The sequence below is a fragment of the Anomalospiza imberbis genome, chromosome 10 (assembly GCF_031753505.1).
Source record: "Anomalospiza imberbis isolate Cuckoo-Finch-1a 21T00152 chromosome 10, ASM3175350v1, whole genome shotgun sequence".
Taxonomy (NCBI): Eukaryota; Metazoa; Chordata; class Aves; order Passeriformes; family Viduidae; genus Anomalospiza; species Anomalospiza imberbis.
This window is the reverse complement of record NC_089690.1, coordinates 9761529-9786916: the sequence shown is the minus strand read 5'-3', so window position 1 is coordinate 9786916 and position 25388 is coordinate 9761529. Positions and strand designations below refer to the sequence as shown.

The following is a 25388-nucleotide window of genomic DNA, read 5'->3' as shown; positions in this document are numbered from 1 at the left end:
ATTCGCTTTTGCTGTCCTTTAACTTCCATTCTTTGTTGATTCTACTTAGATGATCAGCAGAGTCTGTATGCAGCTCTCTCTTTGTTCACAAGCAAAGCTCGCAGTTTGCTGCTATCCTTGTTCCTTGATTGACTCCTTCCAGTGTGTCCAGCTCCAGTGTTTGGAAAGCAGGGAAATGAGTGGGTGGGGGGTTTGGCTGGAAACGACACAGAGAGGGTTAATTGATTCACTGCTCCAGCACTACAGTGTGTGCTCCCTGGAGCTGTATCAGGATGTGCAGGTCTGGAAATGACCCTTCACACTACAACATTCTGTCTCTGTGCACCGTAGCGTGTGTCCGTCTGTCTGTCTGTCTGTCTGCTGCTCGCTCTCTGGGCTCAGTTGCTTTCTGGATGGAAGCACAGTTAACCCTAAAAAGTTCTGCCTGTAAACACTCCAGGTTTTTTCCTGGAGTTAACCCTAAAAAGTTCTGCAGCCCTGTAAACACTCCAGGTTTTTTCCTGGAGTTAACCCTAAAAAGTTCTGCAGCCCTGTAAACACTCCAGGTTTTTTCTTGCCTAACTTTATAAATGTATTGTCTAGCACACTTAAAGTGTGTGCACTGTTACTTTAAAACTTTCTTTCTGCAGCTGCTTTTTATTATCCTGAGTGTTCTCTTTTGTTACCTTCCAGCTTTCAGTCAGATGTGTGTATAGCCTCAGCGTCATCTTACAGTTCTGCATTAAAATGGAAATAAGAGTTCACTTCCAAGGATATTAGCTGCAAAATTGTGTAATAAGTCCTTGAGTAAAGGCCAGAATAGACCATGAGATCATGGTTTGACCCTCTGTATGACACCAGCCATTACATTCCATGAATTGCTAGTGCTTACCAGCCTTGAGCTGGAAATCAGGTCCATCGTGAACTGTGCATCAATTTCTATTTCTTCAAAAAAGAAAAAAATTATATCTCTAGAATGCAGGTAATGTGGGGCCAAAGAGAGAAGGCTGCTGTCAGAAATTAACAGAAATACTTAGTATATTCAGATCATACAATAGAATTTTCAGTAGCTTTAACTTGTTCCTTACTTTTTCTTTTTAAAGGAAATTGTCAATAAGATTCCATGCTGTATTCATTTACATTTGAGAGCTGATTTCTCTATTCATCAGAAAAGTATATATTACAAAAATAAAGATCAATCCAGCTATGGTAATATTGTTTCCTTATCTGGCCACCTCCCTATTGTCACCACTGACAGTATTGAGAGAGCAGAGCACATGAAAACATATAAAAAATGGAAATTGAGACAGGACAATACCTTATTTGGCTAATGGGCATTTGGATTCAGTTTTTCTTAAGCTCCACTATGTCTAATCAACTTCTGGTTTATATTTTATAAATTTTGAAGGATATCCTGACATTAATCTAGCTGTACTTGAAGTTTTTACTGCAGATTGTTCTGATGAAAGCTAATGAATACATTTATATCTAGTTGAAAAGGAAATTATTCTTAAAATACAGATAAAACCAATTATCTTAGGAACTTGTGGAAGATGATACAAGTTTAGTGGTAGGTTGGCTTGCAAGCATTTTTGCCTTTTTGGTGCATTGTTTAATTTCAGAGAGATGAAAAACATACCTGCCCTTTATGATGTTTTCTGACCTTCACCAGGTTTGAATCATTAGAGAAACACATCCTGCTCTATATCTATTACAGACCTGCAGCAGGTTCTTCACTGTATCTTCTGGCCAGGCTTTTTGTGCAGACCACTGTCCTGCCCCTGTGTCCAGCTCTTCTCCCGTGCTAATGATGATAAATCTTGCTAGACCCCACTCCTGGTCCACTGTAAATGGAATATTTGAACCATAAATAGATACTATTTTTATTTCCTATCCCTTGCTGTTACTTCAGTTTTCAAACTGCCAGTGTGATTTTACAGAGCCATGTCCCCATCAGATAGGAGCTGTCTCTGGTGAGTGCTGTTCAGTCAGTACATATCATTCAAGTTCACTTGCTCTGCTGTACATGAGGTAGTTGCAGAAAATTCCTGGTTTGGGAATAGCTGGGATCATTTTTGTCCAGAGAGAGAGATGGGGTGTTTAGTCTACACTGAATATATCAGTTTGTTGCATTTTTCTCTACAGGTTTTCTGTTTTCTCTATATTTCCCTTTCTGTTGCACATCCCCTCCTCCAGAAATGACCACAAACTGTGCAGTTAATATCTGCATTTCTCCTTTGTTAACTCATTCATAGATGAAAAGAAACTTCTGTTAAGCTTTTTTATTTTTTTTATTGCCACTGCACCACTAAAACAACTTATGGAAATAGTTCTGTATAAAATTATTAATTCATGACCAACAGTTTTTAAAAGTTATAAATATTTAGACTCTTTTGAAATATGACTGGGGACACTTAATGAGGAATTTAGAAGATATATTTGACATTGTTCTTCAATTCTCTGATGTTTCATTTTTCAGTGAGTTGTATAGTCCTTAAATATTTAGACTAAAAAGATAAGTGCATGTTAGTGATGCTTCAGATGCTTCCATTTTTAGTCTCAATCATGAGACCAGTGTGAGGAGTTTTTTTGAGTATTCTGTATATTTATTTACTGAAGCTACTATGTATTTTTATATTTATATATGTGGAGTTTCGTATTTAAAAATTGCTGAAATATAAAGAAAAATGGCAGTAATGCTTTAACCTTGAAGATGTGCAGCTTACAGGATTGGAGATAAAGTACTCAAAGGAGGTGGTTTTAACTGGTCTGTGATCTAAGACACTTGAAGTGGAATGTGCTCCAAGATATGGCTTTTAGTTTGTCTTGTTGCATGCCTCCTGGGGAAAAAAGATTACAGTGGATTGTTAAGAGCCAATGTAGCTGTGATCCTCAACTTTCAGTAGCTCAATAAGGCTCTTGGAGGCAAACCCTAATGAGAACTCCAATATCTGCAGGTATTGAAATTGTAAAGACTTTCAGAAAAAAAACTGTTAGCTCAACACCATGGATAGAAAGGGACTCTGACCACCTTCTGTGTCCAGCTGACCTGGGTGGGTTTTTTTTTTCATATTAGTCTGTGTTAACAATCAACATCCTGGTTTTCATTCTGTTAATTTTTGCACTGGAAGCTTAAGAAAAGCTTTCTTTCATCTCTCTTTGGAAGTAGTGAAGAATGCAAAATTATCTTTGGTTTCTCAGAAATTCTAGGCTACTTACAAGCTAACTATCAACTTTTTATTGAGAGACTATGACATTTATGTGTGTGTGTGTGTGTGTGTATATATGTGTGTGTGTATATATATATATATATATATATATATATATATATATCTCCAAGAAATAACAACCTCAGAAAGGAGTTCAGAGTTGAGGCTAAGGCACCTGGGCTGGAGGCAAGACAGCTCCTCTGTGTTTTCACTGATTCTAGTTTCTGGGAAGATTCAAAATCCATAGTGTAGGGTGTTTGTTTCTTGTGGAGGTTTCAAGAGCAACCAGTTGGTGAGTAAAACTAATAAAATGCCAGCTGTTATGTTTTGCTGAGAATCTCTTATTGCTGTCTTGGTGCATCTTTATTTTTCTTTATGATTTTGTTTGACTTCTGAAACAAACCAAACTGGATCTTGGAGGAAGTCCTTCATCTGCAGCCCATTTATCACAACAGTAAAACTGATCCTGATGTAGGGTGGAAACAAAACTGTAGCTGACTACACTGTTGAAGTCCCATGGAAGAAACTTCTTGAGATTTTTGGCTTCTTTATTCATTTAGTTTCCTGGTAACAGAACAAAGTTGAAGCTACTTATGATGTTGGGTTTTTTTGTGTACAGGTCTGGGTTCACTGACGTCTGTGGTTTCATGGTTTATGTAGGAGCAGCTGAGCAATTTTCAGATAAAATGAAGGAAATAATTGGGCCATTTTTTTGTCATCATTTTGCTGTTGTAGTAAAGTGTAATTGCAAAAGCACACTGCTTGAGTAAAACCAGTGTTAGGGAAAAAGGAAGGAACCAGTGCATTAAAGATAATTTGGTTTTCAAAAATAGACATTGCCTATCTTTCTAAGATACACAGTCCAGTTTAGAGACATGCCTTAGGCTTTAATGTAGGAATTTTAAGATGAAATTACTGGACTGTGTTATGGGAAGGTCATGCTAGAGGACTATGGTACATTGCTTCTGTGCTCAAAATATATTAAATCTAGTCCAGGCTTAGAATTTTTACTGTGACTTTAAAGAGGGGAGGAAAAAATTGTGTCTGGAGATAAAATGTCCACCCACTGAATCTCCAAATGTTATTCTGGTATTTCATGTGGTGTTATTTTCTCTGTTTAACTTGCAGTAATGACAGATATCTGTATTAGGACTGAGTAGGAGTAGCGGGTTGCTGAGCGTGAGTTGTGACAAACCATTTCTCTTTTTTAGTAGTGTTATTAAAGTTTCTCACACTCTTCATTATTTCTCTCCGTCTGCCACCAGAGGTTTCTACTCTGTAACACATTGATTCAGCCATCAGCAATCAGCAGAGTGGTGGAGGTCTCCAGCAGGGAGCCAGAAGGGTGGACCTGGTTTGGGAGCCTGTGTGGGGCTTGGTACCAGTGAAGCAGAAACTTCCTCCATCAGCAGGGGGACTGTCCCTCTTCCCTCTGGATTATGCTGAATGTCACGTCAGCAGCTCGAGGAGCTGTGCTCTCAGTGAAGGGCCAGGGGAAGGACAACATGGTCATGTTTTAAACATGGTCCCCAACTGGATTACCCAGATGGAAGTAATACCCATGGGAGCACAGTTGCAGCCTGGGACTGCTTATGAGGGCTTTCTAACTTTTCTTTTGATCACTTGACAGAATTGTTTTGGGTTTTATAAATTTTATGGAGTCTGGGTTTGGGTTTATATGGGCTGACCTTTGGCAACACCTTGTAGGACTTTGTAATTACAAACATCTCAGCAATAAAGGAGTAAGCAAATGTTAGTGCTTAAGCATTGATGCCAACAATGATCTTGTTCACTGAGGTCCTGTTCCTCCAATACACACTTCTGCAAGACTCTTTCCCACTTTTTGATCTGCCCTCTAGATCTTTGTTGAATGAGAAGAAATTTTTTTAAGATTAAGGTTTTGAGAAAACTGAGGAAAGTGGTGGGACCTGTTAAGTTGCTGCAACTCCCAAAGTGGATTTATGGAAGGCCTCCTGTCAAAATGTTTGACAGTTTTATGGATCTATTTGAGATAAAAGTATTTCAGATAATTTGAGTATTCCAGTGATTTAGATCTGGCTGAGAATTCAAAAATCAATTAGTGTACATTAATCCTGATTTTATAATAAAAACTGTTAGAGCTTCTGAGCCTGCAGACACAAACATGTGTCCAAGTTAGTGATTCTATAAAATCTAGCTTTCTGAACATGAATTTAATGATTAATGCTTCAGAGTGCAGAATCACATCTTTGCCAGAAAGTGTTTTTCTCTTCTTTGGTTCACAATATGCTTGTTTAACATTATCTGAAGTAAAGCAAACACAAAGGTGTTAAGGGTCTTTGTGCAAGAGCTGAAGTCTTCTGTGCAGCTGAATGCTTGGCCTCATGTATGATAGGATTTATGTCTCCTGGTCTCCACATCAACTCATTTTAAAGAAAACATTGTCTAAGTTGTTATTTGAACAAGAGACTGATAGATAGTTTTAAATGTGTCTTTTAGTTTGTCGTCTTCATTCATAGGGCACAACAGAACTGTTCTGTTGCCCAGCTTTTCTCCCTTTCTTAACATTTGTCATCATGGCTTCATCTTAGAGGCAGCAGTTTCCAGCAGCTTGGTGTTTCCTTCCCTTTGGTGTTGTTTGTTTTTTTTTTTTTTTTGGTGCTGTTGAAGGCCGGGGGGGTTGTAAGGTGATGTTGGTAGGTGGGATTCTTTCCTCATGTGGATGCTTTGGGAAGACTCAGATGGAAGTAGGGGGAAGATGCAGGTGCTTGCTGCCATTACTGCTGAGGCATGGAGTAGCCTCTGAAGCCGGGGTGCCTTTGGGCCCCTTGCGCAGTTCTGGAGGAGGACTGGAGCCTGCGTGGTGGTGCTGCCTGTCTGGTCAGCTGGAGTAGGGAAGAGGAGTGCAAAGAGGAGTTCAGGACTAGCTGTCAGAGGAGACCATGGGAAAGTGTTCAAACAGGAATAGCTAGAGTAGAAATTAATTCATTATGTGTGTAGAGTATAACTGAAGTATGAGTGTGTCATTATATGAACATGTCTTCTGTCTCCTGTCACAATGAAAGAAGAGAATGAACTAGATTGTTGCTCAAAGTGTTTTTCGTTACTGTTTTTTATGATTCAAGTATTCATTTAAATAAAACCCATACTGGAGTATATTCTGTAGTGGTTTTTTTCTTTCTTGAGTTGTTGAGTGCCTTGACAGGCAATGATTTTACATGATGCCATAATTCCTGTGTACAAGCAGGTACTGCTGCCACCCTCCACCCTCCATCTTTCAATGTAGCAAATGTAAGAAAGGAAGTGAAGACTAACATGCTCTTGCCTTCTTCCCAGGTACATTTTAGTCTGAAATCAGTTTATAGCAGAAGTAAATGGCTTGCAAGACTGCTTATAGGATTGTGAATGTGACAGTTAAAATGCTAGTCTGGGCTGCAATACACAGTGAGATGGCACGAAGAGCCAGATGATGTTCACTCTATAAACAGCTATAATGAAATCACTTAAAATTTATAGTTTTACATCTTTCTTCTTCATAAATGTTTCCTTACCAACTGCATTCCTGCATTGCTCTTCTGTTCATTGTGCCATCAGACTCAGTATGCTGAAATTGGCAGTATTTGATATTATGGAGTGGTTTGTGTGGCATTAAAATTAAACCAGGGATAAATATGACCATGAAGACAGAAAGGAAATCAATATATTAACACCTATGAGTTCTGCACTATTTCAGAAATACTCAATATTTACAAAGCTGTTTGCATGAGCAACATATGCTTCTGGCTGTGGGAAACTGAGGCTCTCTTTCATCTTCCAGCACTGGGCTGGAAGTTTTGTTGCTGTAGTGACCAGCATAGAGCATATATACTCATTTCAGATCTCTTAAAAGGCAGCAACAGTCCCAGCATGACACTGTAAGGAGGCGGCAGTAGACATTGCTCCTAAACTGATTGGAAGTGTGTGTTGTATCAGCATTTCCTCCTGTGCTGTGATTTACAGCAGTAGGTGGGGGTGAGGAGGAGTTGGCTGTAGCTGTGATTGCAAGAGGGAGTTTGGGACTCACCAACCTTGAAGGTTGATTGAATACTGGAGGTGAGTTTTGTGTCTACTGATAGGAAATTTAGTGCTGTGTGTCTTGTGGAGGGTAAACCTCTGCTAGTGGAAAGCCTGTCAAAAAGGCATGATTTCTGGAGATAAAGACTTCAGCCTCAATAGATACATCATTCTGCTGGGCGATATTTTAAAGGCAGAAAATAAGCACTAAGGAAGAATTCAGTAGTGGGAACTGTGTGTGATTATCTGCAGTGATAGGAAAGTTTATTAATGTGTTTATTAATCTGTTCTCTTAGCCCATTTGTTCCTCCCCTCTGGTTAAGTTTTGAGAAATGAAAAAACATACAGTGTGGAAGAACAATTTGAAAATTTTAGATATGAAAATAATTAAGTCACCATATTTTGAAGCACAACACCATATTTTGAAGAACACTAATAATAAATGCTATTCTTTCTTTTTTGCCTTTCTCTAGGACTCCAGAGCAGTGTCCGAGCGTGGTTTCTTTGCTGTCAGAGAGCTACAATCCCCACGTGCGTTATGGGGCTGCCATGGCTTTGGGAATCTGCTGTGCAGGCACTGGAAACAAGGTGAGGGCCAGAAAGAAGCATGTATGGCCAAGACTGTTCCTACTCCCTCCTGTGACAGACACATTGTGTGCAGACATCACACATGCAGATGGATTTCTCACACATGTACACTGCCAGCCAGCTGGAGTACAGCACTACTTTAAATTCTTTAACTTTTCTGGGCATAGAGTTTCTTTTCCTGCTTGTACAGAATAGGTAAATTAGAATGTTTTTATATATTACTGCCACATTCTTGAAATTTTGTCTTCAAAACTTTTCTTGGAGTTTTCTTACTGTCAAGTTGCCACTGAACTTTAAATCTATATTCAGTACTCCAAAATAAATACTTCTTTGCCCTTGGAGTGCCAGTGACAGGAAAACAGCAGGTGTTTTGCTTAACTTCTAGCTCTTTTCGTTTTTCCTGTGATACATGATTTATGGAAGATCCATGTAGTAAATCCGAGTGCAATGAAATTTAATTAAATGTATTGTAGTTTCAGGAGTGTAATTAACAACCAGTACATTTTATGTATTCTCACTTTATAAGTATCAGTGAGGGTTAATTCTCATGGATGGTAACAGACCATTTATAGTAGGATTCCACTTCTGCTGAAGGAAGTGAGCGCTCATTGGAACAAGCAGCAAGTAAACTTGGGAATAAGCTCCCTCTGCTTCTCCCACATGTGTATAATAATCTGTAGTGGTACAGAACTGCAGTTTCAGAACAGGTGCACAGACAAAGTAATATGTCATGCTTCTGAGTCTTTGATAAATCTCTTGCTTATCTGTCTCATCTCTTGCTGTATTAAACATTTGCTCCGTGGCTCCTGCGTGAGCGCTCCCGAGTGTCACTTGTGCTGCCAAAAGCACAGAATGCTGACGTGCACTGCCTGCCATCTTTAGTAGCTAAAGCATGCAGATTTGAAAGCAGATCTGAGAGTCCTATTTTTATCCAGGTTGCTTTATTCTCAAGTGGAAGGTGGAATCAAGGAGTTAGTTATTTTTAACCTGCTGCATCTGACAAGTTAATTTAAGTGGAAATGCTTTTAGTCGCAAGAATGAGTCTTGTTTTATTTCCAGATACATTGTGTGATGACCTAAACCATCTGATTACATAGATATATGTCTTGCAGAGCTTCTATAAGTAGGTTTTGAAGGCCCAAATAGATTCAGTTTTGGAGATCAAAAAGTTCCGCGTTTTGTCATAGTGGGTGTTTCATCCGTGGTACTGAATGCTTGCCAAAGAGTGAATGAGTCACCTTCAGGTGAAGAAGTACAGCCTCCAACCTAGCTCAGATGGCAAAAGCAGTTTTAGTGAAGGCATGATATTATTTTAGAAGTGGTTCTTTGAAATAATGTTCTGCATAAAATTAACTTGTTTTTAAAAGCCTCACCTAATGGAAGTAACACTAAGAAGGGTCTGAACTGGGAAACTCTTGCACTCTGCACTCAGCTGCATTTGCTCGTGTCCTCAGTTTAAGTATGGACAGAAGGGCACTCTGAAGAAGAGATTGCTTAAAAGATGCTGAATGCTACAGGTTCTAACAATAAAGTATAAGGCAAAGAATTTGGAATCTAATGTGATGAACACATCTGTTGCTTATACCTGTTGTTTAGCTGTTGCCCTGTTTCTGCAGGTCGACCTTGTTCCATCCATCCTTCACTTGTTTTTGGCATTTCTTTTTTTTTTTCTTCACAATTTTTGGATTAAAATCTACAGAAATACAGATTTCTACTTCATTTGCCAAGAACAGGCAACACATTTTTTAAAGTATATCTGATAGCATCAATCTGATAACCTTCCATTGGAGATTTGAATCCTGGCATTCTAAAAATAGTAGTATTAACTCTATGACTCTGTATTTCTTCGTTTCTTTTAGGAAGCAATCAATTTGCTTGAGCCAATGACAAATGATCCTGTGAACTACGTGCGTCAAGGAGCTCTCATTGCATCTGCCCTTATCATGATCCAGCAGACTGAGATCACCTGCCCAAAGGTAGTGTGTCACACCTCACACACCTCACGTGCCTCTTAGGTGGGAAATTGCCTTGGATGCCAAATCTTTAGAGCCTGGCACTGCATGTAAGCACTGTCAAGAGACTGCACATGCCTTGAAAAGAGCCAGAGCTGAATGTACAGTGGGAAGTTCCTGCTTGGATTAGAGCAGGTGCTCTGAATGATGGGAACACACCTGATGGATGGCAGTATGCTAACTCTGGGCACTACAAGAATAAATGCTCTTCTTTAAAAGGTCTTAAAGCATCTTGTAATGATAGGAAAGTGACGGTAAAGACATTGGTTTTGATGATACTAAGCTTAGTTTTGGATGTGGTCATGGAGACAGGTCCTGTTAGAACAATGTTTCCTTTGTATTTCATTTTTCAGGTGAAACAACTTCAGAACTTTCAGAACTGGCTTAGTGAGTTTATAACAAATACTCCATATTTTAATGGAGTTTTCTGCTCATAAGGTGAAAAGGGTTGCATATACTGTGTTTAGCTTTTAAAAGTAGGTTCCCTGTGAGTGTGTGACAGGTGGTGATATGCAAACATTTGTACAGACTAAAAGTCCACATTGTAGAAGTTCTGAGGTTCCACATTTCACCTGCTCTGGTGAGTGCTGAGGCAGAGCAGTGGCTGGTACTTTGCTATTCATTTGCTGCATATTGGTTGCTTTCATTGATGACATTTTAGAAATTGAACTGTGATAAAAACAGACACCTTTTTACTGCATTTGGATGGGAAGAGGGAAAAAAAGCCTCTGTCCAGTGGAAAATTTTACTTGGGAAAGTCAGAGAAGGAAATCTACAAATGCAGGTGTTTGGGTATTTCTAATTCATGGAATATGAAAATGTGTTGGCAGACAGTTTGTTCCTTCGAATTATTTTTAAAAAAATGAAAGAAAAATGTTAGTTTTCACTGAGCAGAATCTGGGAATGTTGTTTGTATTATCAGAATTGTAGTTCAAGTGAATAAGCCAAGAATAGTAGTTCACTTGAATAAGCCAGTGGAGAACACTAGACTTCTGTTGGATCCCCTTGTCTTCCAAGATAGAAAGTTTCTGTCACGTGAAGTTGAATTACCTCTCTGTGGAAAGAAATTAATTGTTGTTTTTATTGTTTGTTCCTTGGTCAGGTGATTGGAATGCCAGGCCTCAATATAGGAGATCAGGTTTAATCATTCTGTGTTGCTCTAGTACTGGACAAATTATATAGCTCTCCTGTGCCTCGGTTTCCCACCAGAAAGAATTAAGGATTTATATATGAAAGGACATTATGAGGATTGATTCATTTTAGTTTGCAAAGCACCCTAATCCTCTTGGGATGGGAATTGTACTCTACTCTGAATCAGTCAGCCTTCCTAAAACATGAGTCACTTGCTGAGTCTGCCTGTTGGAGTTTCTGGCTTTTTGAGATGACAGGAGAAAGACACTGTTTGTCCTAAAGAAAAATGTGGGTAGGAAAATAGCTAGAGAAAACACAGATTATTTGAGGTGTGTAATAGGGCAGATCTCTTTTCCCAAAGAGGTCTGGAAACCTTGACTTCCAAGTCGTGTGTGATAATTCCGCTTGATAAAAGCAGGGGGTTAAAATAATTGGCCAGCAAATACAGGATGAGATATGTAGTTTGGGAGTCAGTGGCTTGTTTAAAAATGGGGCCAGAAACTGAAACAGCTTGATGCCAAATTATTGCCTGATATAGTTACAGAAGGCAATTAATTGTCTAGTCAAAGAAGCACTACAGATATTAAAAAACAAACAGAAGCAAAATTCCAGATTAATAAATATTACCTGAAATATTCTGCCAATTCAGGAACTAAGCACAGAATACACAAGTTTTGTTTTTTAGAAATACCCCAAAAGTTGCTTATAACCATTATTGTTTCTTGCTCAAAAGTAAAAGAAGTATTTTGAGGGATATGCTTCCAATTAAGTCATTTATTATCCATGGGAAACCTTTTTTGGAGCTCTCTGCCAATCTGAAAAAAAATTACTCAACTCTGATGCAGGGGGGGGCAAGTTTTTCAGAAAAGGAGCCATTTTTAGATTGCCAGGACATATTTTGATCTGATTAGATTCCTGAGTGACATGCCGGACACTGTGCCAAAGGGTCTGACTTGATGGATGTGGGTATTTGAATTGCTGAATAAGCACCTAGGAAGAGGAGTGTGATGGTTTTTTGTATCCCATAAGCTGTACAGTCTTGATGGAGTTACAGAAAAGCTAAATTTTATGTATCATCTCACTGCTTCTAAACACTTGGTGATGCTTTGCATGTGAGAGATGGTGATTTTAGTAAAGATTGTGTCATAGAGCCTTGCCAGCTTCCTGTCATTGCTGCTCAGTTTTGTCTCTTCTGGGATTTTATATATTTTTTTAGTTTACTTATTATTAGTGAGCTTTGGGTTAGAAATACATTCAATTCTCTGATGATCATTTGAGGAAGATGGTAGCAAACAATCTCCCTTAAATAGGTCAGGATTTTTTTTGGGAATAAAATGCTGTCAGAGTTTTGAGAGCTGAGCATTGCAACGCCAAAATGCCGGGAATAAATAGAGATTTAAGAATCAAAGATTTTGGTTTTAAAAAGCCATTTTTATTGTGAGAAAAGGGTAGATGTATGCCTTTGAATTAACTTCATTGTGATCTTCCCTCTGTTTGTCCTCCTCTTTGTTGTGCTCAATCTTTGTTTAAATGAATAATTCAAAGAATTTAAATTTAAATAGTTTAAATAAAGGTTTGTGAAATAAAGAATTGTAATTACATAAACTCTTTGAACTTGCAAGTTGCTTAAGGGGCAAAAAGGGATAGCAGGTGTTGAGTAAAGGTGGTTTGATATCTTTGGAGTTGAAACAATTCCTCCTTGTGCAGCAAATGTGATTTTTTCCTGATGTCTGTTGATAGATTTAAGAGCCATATTAGTACCAGATATAAAATATTAACAAGTTTATTTTGTGAAATGGAATCCTAAATTACAACATGATGAGGTCATCATAACAGAAATCAATGACAACTTCAGGATATGTTTGCAACCTGCAGGGCAATTAAGTCAGCAGTTTTGGAAACGAACTACACGTTGAACTACTTGAAAAAGTAAATTCAATTCCTGGTTTTGTGTTAGGATAGTCATCTTGGCAAAATGAGAAAATAATAAACAAGGTCAAGTCTTTTTCTCCATTCTCCTTCAGTCATAATGGCCTTTTTCTCCATCTTCCTTCAATCACATTGGCTTGTTGTATTTAAGATGTGAAGAAACCAGGACCAGATTGCTGTTGGGATTTTTCTTTTCCCCATTTAGATGAAATGCTAGGTCTTGCTAGGGTGCAAGGATGATTTTGCAATATCCTGGTAGCACCTTTACTTTATGAAAGCCCACTACTGTGAGATGCTTCTGCTCACTCCTTCAAGAGGGTAAATGTATGCAGAATAACTTCATCTTTTGAAGAAGATAAATACAACATGCAAACAGTTAAAAACCTGTTTTATTGTATTTTATTAATGCTCTTGTTCTTAAGAGCTTGCATTTGCCAGAAGCATTGTGCACAGCACCTGCCAGTATTTCCTGTAATTAACTCTTTATAAAATCTTGTTCTTGACAATCTCCTGGGCTTCATGTGCATGAATATTGACTGGTGGAGGGAGAAGTGGTAAATAGCCTGATAAACGACAGCCCTTGGTGGTAGGAAATGGTGCTGTATCCTTCTCATATCTCAAAGTCTCTGTTGTTTCCTCACTGTTTCCAAGGTTCTGTGCTTGGCTTCATTTGAACTCAGTGCCGTGTCATTTTGGCCAGCACTAGTTATCAGAATGGGGTGTGTGTTTTGTTAGAAAGATGAAATGAGTCATTGTCTATATTTTAGTGTTCCTCCTGGATGCTGCCCAAATAAATTTCTAGGTAGCATTTCCAAGTGCTGTAGAGTTTTTGAAGTGCTTGAAGACTTTGAGGTAGAAACAAAGCTTGTGGGTTTCATGCATATTAATTAAACTTACACGGTAGTTTGGGTTGTGCTTGTTGCTGTGGTTTGAAGGAAAAATAATACCAGATAAAAGGGCTTTACTAGACAAACTCTGGCAGGTTTTGCTTCTACAGCTTAAGAAATGGCTAGCTGTTGACATCTTGCTCCATTTTGTAGGAGGTGAGTGCCCCAGCACCTTCTCCCAAGAGATGGAGCATTGGCTCCATGTGAGGTTAATACCTTCCTGAACTGCTGCTGCCAGAGCTGCCAAAGTAGTCTTTCCCCTGCAGCAAGGAATGTTTTCAGCTGGGACGTGATCCAGTCAAAATTCCCTTTCCTGTAAAGCATTTGCTTTGTAGGAACAGCCTGAACAAGCATGTGGGCCTGTTATGCATTTGAGTGTTGAGACCTTTGGTCTCAATCCTTGCTCTGGGTTGGCCTGGCCCCTAAGTCTGAGCAGGATAGTCTCTCACCCTTTCATAGAACAGTTTTGCTTCCATTGACTTTAAACTCTGGAAAGGGCACACTCACTTAGTGCATTTTCCAGGCCTGGCAGTGATCCATGGCTCACAATGCACAGGTATGCAGAACTTATATGAACACAGAATGCTCTTGAGATGGAATTACATATTTTGTATTTTTATAATAGATGGCATAAGGACTGTTTCTTACTGCAGCTGTTCAGTGCTTGTTCATTGAATGCCTGCTCTCAGCTGATCTGCTGTAACCTGTCCCTGTCACCTGGAGAGGTGGCAGTTGATGTGCTCAGGTTGAGCAGCCAGGTTTCTGTCCTTGGTCCCTTGTCAGTGTCTCAGACACCTCACTGCCCTGCACAGGGTCCTGGTGCCAAAGCTGGCAGGTTCCTGGTGAGTTTGTTGCCTGGTGTTCTGTTCATGTGCTTTGTTAATGTACATGTGAGTAGGAGCTGAGGAAGGTGCATTAGGGAAGGGGTGCTCACAGGGGCAGTGCACCATGACCAGGGAGGTGGATGATTTCCCTTTCTAGTCCTGTCTTACCTTCCCAAGTGAGGTGTTCCTGCCTTCTGTTCCAAGGGCTGCTCTGTCAGTTCAGACACCAGTGTGAACATCAGCAGTTCTGCTGAATGCCTTCTCACTCCACCCAGAGTTTAGTTCTCTGAAGATTTGATTACAGTGTAAATTCTGGATTACAGTCCACCAAATGAGCTTTGTAACATATGTCTGTTTTCATAAATATTCCAAACCCAGAAGCTGAGCCCAGCGTCAAGGGAACGATGTACTCTAAACAGTGGCACTGGAATTCTGCTGCTCAGCTCAACAGACAAATAGTTTCACATGTTGCTTCTGTTTCTGTGTCTCTTTTCCAAAGAATACCTGAAGGCTTAGGTTCACCTGGTCTGCATGTGGCTGCCTTTGAGGCCCTCTTCCAGGCTGCTAATGCAAACTAAGGTGTTTTTCCAGTGTACAAACAGGTCAGATGTAAGAAGCAAACCATTTACATTGACCATGTAAACCTCAATGTAAGCTTTTATAAATAAAAATCGTGAGAGCTTGAAAAAGCATAAATGGAGTGAAGCAAGAGCATAGTTTGGTCTGTATACCCAGAATAAACCCTGCATTGTGTGTGCAGTATCTCCCTGCCACACATCTGTCTGTGTGGCTGCCCTGATAATTTATGTTGCTCCTTTTTCTTAGTTTTAATAATTGCAAATTCGCCTTCTTTGGGGGACTAATAACTAAAAACATTTTAATGCAAAAAGGAATTGATGAGTAGAGAACTAATATTAGCACACAAATTGTTGGACTTAGACGGGAAAATGGAAATAGCTGCTCTTTTCCCCTGACAGTTCTACTAAATGCATCCTGCTCTTCCAGAGAATTGTTTTGTTCAGCTTTGCTGCTGTTTAAAAGTGCTTGGTTGCTCTGGCACTTCATGGTAGTGAGACTGTCCATGGGTGTGAAACAGTCATTTTAATGCAGTCCTATTTAGTAGGACAGGACTTGCTTGTATGAATGTCAGTGTCGTCCGTGTCACAAAGTGGCTTAATCAGGTTTGATGCCTTCAGCGCTGAATGAGTTGAGGTGACAAGTAGTATCACTGGGTTACTGGCTGAAGGAGTGAAGGCAGGGAAGATGTCACTAGAGAGTGTCTGTTCATTTAGGACACCTGTGTTTTAAGTGGTGTGATGAGTTACCCTGCATTGAAAACTTCTGCAGAAAGCGTGGTCTTACTCTGAAGTGTGCAGGGCTGCCAAGCAGTGCTGCAGCTCTTGGGTATAATGCTCAGGGGTTGGAGACATGTCTCTGTCTTTTGTTTCCACTGCAGATATTGGACATAATATCTTGAAAGGTCTGGTCTCAACTTCTTAGTGCCGCTGGTCAAAAATTCACATGTGAAATGCGCTGCTAGCACTGCCTTAGCTGCAGGATTATCTCGTGGCTCTGATGTGCTTTTACAGGGGAATCCGATCTCGTGCCTTGCTGAGAAACCCCTGCAGTGTGATTCATCCCCTCAGACAGCTCTTCATTCTGTTTCAATATTTATTTTTTACCTTGATGAATCCCAGTTTAACAAAATGTTATTCTCAGCTCAGTTCTCATGTCACTGACTCAGTTGTATGAATGGATGTTTTTTCACAGGTGTGAAAGCCTTCTGCAAAGCTTTGAGATTCCCCAAGCAGGCCACATGTGGTAGGAGTGATGCCTGAAGGCTGCTCCTGGTGCTCCGTGCTGACCACCCTTGGCACGGCTCTGGAGCTCAGGGTGTCCTGCATGGGTGGGGACCAGCAGTTTGCTGGGTGCTCTGCTGAGTGCCTTGGTCAGTGTTTAAGCCTCCATCCCAGGTACATTTAGGCTCTGGGAACATCAGAGGCTGTGCCAAAGCCCCTTCCTAGTGCTAGTGCTGAAGCTTGGCCTGGTAGGACACGTGTCACTGAGCAATGGTCACTGGTGTCCCTGGGGAGCACAAGCTCTTTGGATGTGAGATGTGTCTGGGGATTATCTGGTATTAAGGTTTTATGCTTGGAAACTTCAGCTGTGTTTGCAATTCTTTAAACTGCTCAGTGTCTCTGGTGGCAGTGTCTGGCCCTACTGCCTTGAGCTAGAAGTTTGTCTTCTCCTTTGTGGCTGCAGATGTAGATAGAGAATTTGGAATACCAGGAACAAAGTGGGGAGTAGTGGGGAGAAGCTTGTTAAAGACATCTTGGAAGAATTCTATCAAAATGCCTCCTTTGCTGTTGAGAATGTCAAATGAAGGTTTAGTATGTAAAAAGAAAAAAAAATACAAAATATCACATGAGTATCTAGATTAAAATTAAAATTTAAAAAGAGATAAGAAATACTCTTCCAGACATGCTGTGGGTGTGATGTGGCTTCCCAGGTGTTGACTGGATTGCAGACTGGGATTTTCTGGTCTGCTTTTTCAACTACAAAAATTATACTTGAGCAATATTGTTGCTCCATTGCATATATTAAAAGACCTAAGTTATTAATTTATGGTAAAGCCTTAGATATTGCTGGATGTGATACTGTTCTGTCTCTTCAATACTTGGTAAACCAGTGAAAGATGAAACTGTTCAAGGGAATGATGATACAATTAGCAAAGATTTACCAGCTTCCTTTACTGTGTACTTAAGATATTGTGGTGAACATACCATGGCATAAACTGTTACTTTATTAAATATTTTCTTTAATAATTCTCACTTAAAAGGTAGGAGTGCAGTAGCAAAAATTGCTGATGATGCATCACAGGGGCATTATCAGTACAGCAGAAATATTGTGCAGGAATAATGGAAAACGTTGGAGGTTTTCAGCAATAGGAAATGGAGGAAATTTATTGAAGTGCAGTGTCAGTCACATAAGAACATAGAATAGTTCTTACTAAAAACTCATCAATTGGTCTGTTATTCCAGTGACACCCTAGAGATTATCAGGGTATCCCTATTTGCCAAATGTCATTTGCCATTTGTCATTTGCCAAATGTGATTTGGAAATGCACGTCCATCCTGAATATTTTAAAATCAGTATATGGATATCTTCAAGTGGGGAAAAACTCTGTAATTAATTATTATTGGGGTGACTTGTAATACCAGTGGCTAAAGCTGTTGAAAATGCAAATGTCATTGTAGGGTGCAGAAATTGAAGATGCTTCCACTAAAGATGGACTATTTGACTCATGCAGTCAGTTTTATAATCTCTCTCTTTTTTTTTCTCTTTTATTATTTTTAACCAGGTCAGCCAGTTCAGGCAGCTCTATTCCAAAGTGATCAATGATAAGCATGATGATGTTATGGCAAAGTTTGGAGCAATCCTGGCACAAGGCATTTTGGACGCAGGTAATTCCCCAAAAAGCTGCTAAAATTTCTTAAACTTGTTCTGTTGCAATCACTGTAACAGCAAATTTCATTTGGGAGGTGGGAGATGGTTTTATACCTGTCATGTCATAGTAGCAAGAAATCTCAGTTTTCAAGGAATTTTAGCTAATTACAGAAACAGTAATTTTGTTTGGTAGTTTCAGCTTGTATCAGCATGTTTCTGCTAGGAGAGACTCAGCCCAGTCCTGGGGGCTGAATTAATGTCCACAAGTCTAGACAAATACAATATTTTTTTCTAATTTTTTCTCTAATTTTTTCTCTATTTTTTCACCCTGAATGTTGATTTATTATAGCATGGTAGGTTGCTTCTTTATTTTTCTAAATCATCACCTGCTCCAGAAATTCAGAAATCATGTGGTATCCAGTCCTAATATTTTTCTTTTTCTGTTAAATCTTTACATTGCCAGTTTTTAAAATCATATATAAGTTTATATATATATATATATATATCTTTAATAACTAGGTTTTGCTACTTTCATGATCATTAAAAGAGGTTGCACAAAGGAAGATGCACAGTTAACTGCGTCAGGGTTCTGTTTTCAGAAGATCCAGTTAGTTTCACAGACTACTGCTACCTTTTTCTAGCAAAGAAAACATAATTTTGAGTGTTAATGACTAAATGTTGAGTCAGGAATAGGATTCTCTAAGGCCATCAGCATTTCACAAGGGCTAAGTTGCAGGGCCTATTAAGGACATTTTCAGTAAGCAAAGAGGACAGACAATGTTTTGAAATTTTCCTTCTGCTGCGGTAGCATTTGTACAGTGCTGTGTCTGTCAGTGGCACCTATTCTGCAAGTTTCCAAACACAATTTCTCCCATCTGGTCTCTTGTGCTGAGGTCTTCTCTTGCCATGCACCTCCTTATCCCCTCTAATAGGCAGAAACAAGCTGGTTTCTCCTGTACTCTTGAGATCAAGATTAATCCTGAAGGCCACAAGCAAAGGAGCCTCAGAATTTGTCTCTGTGCTGTGGCTCAGGCACAGCGCCCTGCAGTGTGGGTGCAGTGTCTCTGGGAAACCTCTGCATCTCCAGGCCGTGAACGTGCTGCTGCCTGCACCTGTCTCATGGAAGCAGCTTTAAAAAGCTTCCCTGCTGGCCATGTCAGGCTGCTCTGTCACAGATGAGCAGGCCTGCTCAGTAACAGGCACCACCTTCCTGCCTCCTGGGTGCCCCTCCTGGAGCTCAGGCTGAGCAATGTTCTTGGCACAAGACTCTTAGAATACTTTTGGTCGTTCCCATACTCACTTGGTTGCTGGGAAGCCAGAAACTAGCTGGCTCTGGGATTTCTCTCTCAGCAATACTGACTGTTTTGAATTCTGACCCTTAAGATTAAATCATAAAAATACAACTAAAACCTTATTTGCTTCCTGTGTCACCCATGTATTGTATAATGATTTGGAAACCAGAAATGTCCCATTTTAATAAACTTTATGGGAATTTGTGCCAACTGTAACCTCTTTTTCTTGCTGAGAAACTCAGGGAAGGCTGTGAACTCCCTTTCTTAACCTATTGCCACTTTCATTAGAGCCTCCCAAAAGAAAAAATTCTTTTTATCCCTCCTATACAACTGGAAGTACTTATCTGAAACAGTGAGTTATAGAAATTGATTATTACCAGGAAGAAAATGTTCTTTGTGTTATCTGCCACAGCTGGGGCAATTGAATTCAGTTTTATGTTGTCTCTTTTTCTGTGGGGTGAGGAGAAAAGCCCAATTCTCTTCCAATGACAGGGTTTGATTAGAAGTGCAAGATTTCCAGCGTATGCCTGGGAAATGATGCGCTGGAGCTGGGATTTCTGCTCTGACTATGAGGCAGCCATTTAGGCTGGTAGTTTAATGGAAGGAGTGGGGTACCTTGCGAGCACTGAAGTGGAAATGAAGAATTTGGTCTTTGCCATTGCTGGGGCATTGATAATCCCCAGCAGCAACATTTTTCTTTAATAAAATAAGAAAAAAGTAGACACTAAATTTAACTTAGTACTTGGGGTTTTTCCCCAAACCCCCCTTGCCCCAGTGGCACTGTGAATTTTGGGAGATGGACCTTACAGTACAAGGATCCCTGAAATTTTTTCTTTAGTGTTTTTTAATTTTTTTTTCCTTGCATCATGTTACAGCTTTTATTCATGCAGCGAAAATCTGGAATGTGTTCCCTTCCAGGCAGTCAGGACTGCTATTTAATCATGAAGATAAATCACAATTGTGCAGTATTATGTCTCCCCACCTCTCCTTTTCCCTGCAAAATCCTGGGAGTGAGGGTGGATTGTTTGTGGGTATAAAACAACAGAAAAAAGTAGCATGACAGCATCTTTTGAATATTAAATCTGTTGCTCATTCAGGAGATTCCAGAGATTGGTTAATTCTAGGTTTTATCTGAATTATAGGTTAAAATTCTGAAAATTAAAGTGCAAAAGTTTTATAAAGTCCAATTAAGCTGCTTGTGCAAACATTCACTTGGTTGCTTGATTCAGAATATCTGCTGATAACCAGGGCCTGGTCCTTACATGGTGATGCAGTAAATAAAGTTCAAAGTGAAGATGGAGGAGAAGACCAGAAATATGAGTGTGCAGTGCTTGATGTGTTTAAGGATAGCACAAGACCTCAGGCAGTCCCCCCACAGGGCTGTGGCAGATTCAGATGAAAGGGCAAGAGATTGCTATCAGAGAAAATACTAAGCAGCAGAGCAGACCTAGCAGTAGAAAAAGGCAAGACCATATCTTTGTCTTGCTTCAAAGATGTAGCAGGAAGGAGTTTTCCTGTCAAACAGCAGGAGATCTATTGCTACCACAAAAGGAAGAGGAAGGAGATAGAATGTAGGCAGAGCATCCTACAGGAGGGCATTAAAATGTCCCAGCTTCCACTGCCTCTGCTGGGACTAACCCTGACAGATACCCAAGATGACAGAACTGCTTCAGTCAGGGCTTTCATTAGTTTTGGCAGCAAAAGAGAATTCTGTTTGTCTTTAAAACTCAGCCAGCTCCATTGCTGTCTGGCCCTGCCTGAGGTGGCTGTTTGTGTGAGCCTGGGAAAAGCTACTCCAGTTTGGGATTTTCAGCTGCAAAGTGGCCTGACGAGTGGGTGTTTGTGCTTTAACAAAGTTAACCTCCCTGCACCAGGTCTTGTCAGCGGTAATGGACTTGCCTGGTGCCCTCTTCAACTCAATGCACTGTGCTTATCAGCAGACAGAAGATCAGATTAACACTTTCTCACTCTGTCTGCAAGTCTAGTCTTTCAATTTTGTTTCTAGCTGGATGTTTCTGCACTACATCAACATATGGAGTTGTTTGGGTCTCTGCTTTGCAAGTGCAAATCTAAGACTTGGTTGTCTGGCAGAGATGTATTTTTTCTGCAAAGGCTGCAGGAGCTTGTTTCTGTGCAGCTTAGATTGATAATGTCTAGAAACAACTTCTGAAGTTGCTGCTGCTTACATTTTTTTCCTACTGATATGGTGTAGGATAAAAACCTAGGCATATTTCTTCTGAATAACTGATAGTGCAGGGAGGCAGTTCCAGAAAGAAAAGTTTCTATATGCTCGGCTGTATATGTACGGTGTTCCTCCTGAGCCTTGTCTTGGGGATCATTTAGATGCTGTGTTTTAAAACTGTTTATGGCAAAAGTTTGCCTTTTTCTCCCCCTCTCACTGCCTGTACTTTTGTCTAACCTGTATCCTGGCAAAATGAGCATGGAAGAAGGGCTATATTCCCTGATTGTTTGGGTACTGTAGAGCAGTGTGGTCTCTGTGCTGTACATCTGTTTTACTGAGTAAGCTGAGCTCACAATAGAGGAGGGAGATGTGTTCCAGAGGAGGAAACTGGCAGCACTGTGGCCTGTGCAGGCCTTTGACAGCAACTGTTTGAGATTCATTGCTCAGGTGTCTTTGTAGAGTAGCCAGGAATGAATAATTCACTGACTTTTATGATTCCTTACAGGGGGCCATAACGTAACCATTTCACTGCAGTCGAGGACAGGACATACACACATGCCTTCTGTGGTGGGGGTTTTGGTCTTCACCCAGTTTTGGTTCTGGTTCCCTCTGTCACACTTTTTGTCGCTGGCATTCACCCCAACCTGTGTCATTGGCCTTAACAAGGATCTTAAGGTATGTAACGAAAAGAGAGAAGAGACTGAAAGTTTGCTTGGAATATTCGAGGGGTCTGCAAGGCATGTTCATGGATTTGTTTGTTTTCTTTGCATGTTTCTGACTTGTTTGTGCCAGAAAAGGTACTAACTGGCAGAAATCTGAAAAACAGGCTTAAATTGCAGAGCTGGCGGTGGGAATGGGAACAAAAAAATGTAGAGAGCAGACACTGACCTCTTTATTTCAAAGTAGCTTAAAAAGAAAGGAACTGTAAATAGAGTATTTTGGCAGAGGCCAGACCATTATCACTCTTGAAGGTCAGGGTTATTTTTTTAAAAAGTGTGTTGCCCCCCTGGCCTCACAGATAAATTATGTGATGTTCTCCCCTAGGAAAGCTAGCAGTGGGAAAAGAAGATTTGTTTGGATTCCTTGGGGACTAAACATTAAACTGAGCAGGCATGGGTACTGCACTTTCTTTGGGCCTCTGTTCTTCCAGCTATCAGCTGTGGTACAGCTGTGGTAAGCTGTGTACCATGCTGGGTCTCCTGTGCTGAAGAACTAAGCTAGGAAGTTCCACAAAAAAGCTTCTGGATGTGGCAGCATGGGGGTGTTTGAGAACTTGGATTGGCTATCAAAAGATGCTTTCTACCCTTGCTTAAGTAGCCAAGAGTAAGAGAATGTGTGTCACTGGTAACTCACCACCAAATGTACAGTCCTTTGGCAGGAAGGGAGTGCCAGTGCTTGGTTTGCCCTCGCGTGCATTGACAGAGCAGAACTTCATTTAGATCTTAAACCAATTTTGTGTTAATACACACAAACACAGCAACAACATCAAAACCACAAAAGCTTTGAAGCCCTGAAAACAAAGCATGGTGTGAATAGGATAGAGTGTATGGAGAGGGCTAGGAGAGCTTGCCAGAGTCAAATTATAGAATAATTAAATAACATTCTTCTAGTTGAACTGCTGCCACTGATAACAGTTTCTCAGCTTCCGGAGAGGGAGAAGGGGAAGCTTGTATTCTTTAGAGGATCTGTGTTTGTCTCTACTGGAAGGAAAATTAAGCTAAAGTAATTATTCTGCTGTGGATTTTCCCCCTGCTTTTCTAGTTTTTAACATTGTTTTAAACTCTTTGTCTTAGATGCCAAAAGTCCAGTATAAGTCCAACTGTAAGCCGTCCACATTTGCCTACCCCCCGCCTCTTGAGGTACCAAAGGAAAAGGAGAAAGAAAAGGTATTTGAGCTGGCTTTCTGTGTAAAAAGTAACCTCTTCTCCCTCCTAGTATAAACATTGACTTTGGTGGTACTACTAGGGAATCTAAAGAGCAAAGGAAAAATTGGCAGTTGCTGTAGTCTCTGAAAGAGAATTCTAGGTAAATTTTCCTGCTGTGCCTGGGACTGTTGATGATTGTGGCATACAAGTGCTTTGCTACTGAATTGCTGCAACCTCCCTTGTCTGAAGTGGTCAAGCAGAAGTATTGAATAAAAAACCTGCTTTCCATGCCCTACTGACTTGTATGTGCAGCATCCAGCACAGCAGGGTCCTTTTCTGTGACTTGAGCTCCAAAATGCTACTCCAGTGCAACCGTTGAAAATATTAGGTGAGACACTTCTCAAATAGTCCCATATGGAAGGAGCAGTGGGCCCCTGAGCTGGAATAATACCTGTCAGCTCCATGGATTGCAAAAAGGTGAGTGTGGCACTGAGAATATCTCGGTATTGAAAAGGAGAAGATGAGACCTGTGGGGTCACAAGTGGGACAATAGTGGAAGCAATTTGCCTCCTGGCACAGGATGGTAAAAGCTGTTGAGCAGAGCACAGCAGCAGGCAGAGCAGCCCTTAGGGAGCAGTTGTGGAGCAATGGAGACCTCAGGCATGTCATGCTGATGAATGACATGGTGTGAAAACTGTAAAACATCTTACCGGAATTGAATGCTGGACAGGACAGATTTCCAGGCCACTGAGGAATTCAGAAATTAACTCTGATGAAAGGCAAAGCTCACTGCTTATAGCTGATTTCTTGCTTTTGAATAGGATGTGAATTAGACAAATCTTTTCTCTTTAAACTTCCCTGTCAAAAGTTAAAATGTGCCAAGAGCCCACATTTATTCTCACCAGCAATGTGTCAAATGCTGTTGCTCCCTGACCCTCTCAGAAAGTTTCTGCCATTTGTTCCCAAAAGACTCCAGCCTAGGGGGCTGAAACTCTGTATACTGTGTTGGGTCACACTGAGTGCCTCATCTGTTGCCATATTCAGGTTTCCACTGCTGTGCTGTCCATCACTGCAAAAGCCAAGAAGAAGGAAAAGGAAAAGGAGAAAGAGAAGAAGGAAGAGGAAAAGATGGAAGTGGTGGGTGCACACATTGAAACTTAAATGTCTTCTTCCTCCCCGCACCCTTATAAATGTGGAAGGTGTGTCATGAAAGTTGACACCCACTTATCTCTGTTCTCTTGCCACCTGTGTTATGAGCAAAGCACTGGCACACATTGCTGCAGACACTGGTTAGCACCTTTAGTCTGTGTGTGCACTGTTAAAAGCAAGAGGTGCTATTAATTGTGAATCTGTTCTTTCTGACAAATAAACCTTCCTCTGTGTCGTTAAGTTACTGACTTCCTTAAAGGCAAAAGCTTTTTTTTACAGGTTTTTGTGCCTTTAACTGCATTAACCTTATGGGTATTATTTCATTACCCGCTGGTTTTAGACACAGAGAAATTTTCTCTCTTATCCAAGTAATTTTCTTACTAATGCACAAAAGGCTTAATAATTTCACATCCTTGGGACCTCTGACCTTTTAAAAAGAAGTGTTGTAGCAGTTGCTTGATCGTGTCTAATTCACCTTGAGAGCACTGAAGAGTTTAAATGTTCTGGTTTTGCACATGCTTAACCTCCTATTCTGAAACGTTCACCTTTTTGGCAGCAGTCTCTTACGTGCTTTGCCCATCCATGAAAATGCCAAACATTTATCCACACCCAGCTCTGAACCAGCTGAGGTTTGAGCACGGGTTCCATATGCTGCTCAGTAGTTATGGTGATTGCTTTGGTCTTCTGATGATTTCTTTCAGCTCACAAACCTGACACTGGAAGTTGTCATCCTCATCTGTGAATAATGTGTCATCCTGGAGCAAGCTGAGTAATGGAGAAATGAATCTTTGATGGTTGCTGTAATTTGGAAAACATATGGCAGCTAAAATTCTTGCAGTGCTGACAAAAGACCCTTTCTTTT

General features: G+C 40.3%; 1 protein-coding gene across 3 annotated transcripts in view; it reads left to right on the top strand.

The window, feature by feature from the left end:
• PSMD1 (proteasome 26S subunit, non-ATPase 1) overlaps positions 1-25388 on the top strand; it is a 67378-nt gene that overhangs the window by 36800 nt on the left and 5190 nt on the right. For all 3 annotated transcript variants that reach the window (XM_068200563.1, XM_068200562.1, XM_068200561.1), the window contains exons 17-22: positions 7694-7808; positions 9668-9784; positions 17953-18055; positions 22018-22187; positions 23306-23398; positions 24422-24514. In XM_068200563.1, the coding sequence (XP_068056664.1) occupies positions 7694-7808; positions 9668-9784; positions 17953-18055; positions 22018-22187; positions 23306-23398; positions 24422-24514 (691 nt within the window). The remainder of the gene's footprint in view (positions 1-7693; positions 7809-9667; positions 9785-17952; positions 18056-22017; positions 22188-23305; positions 23399-24421; positions 24515-25388) is intronic.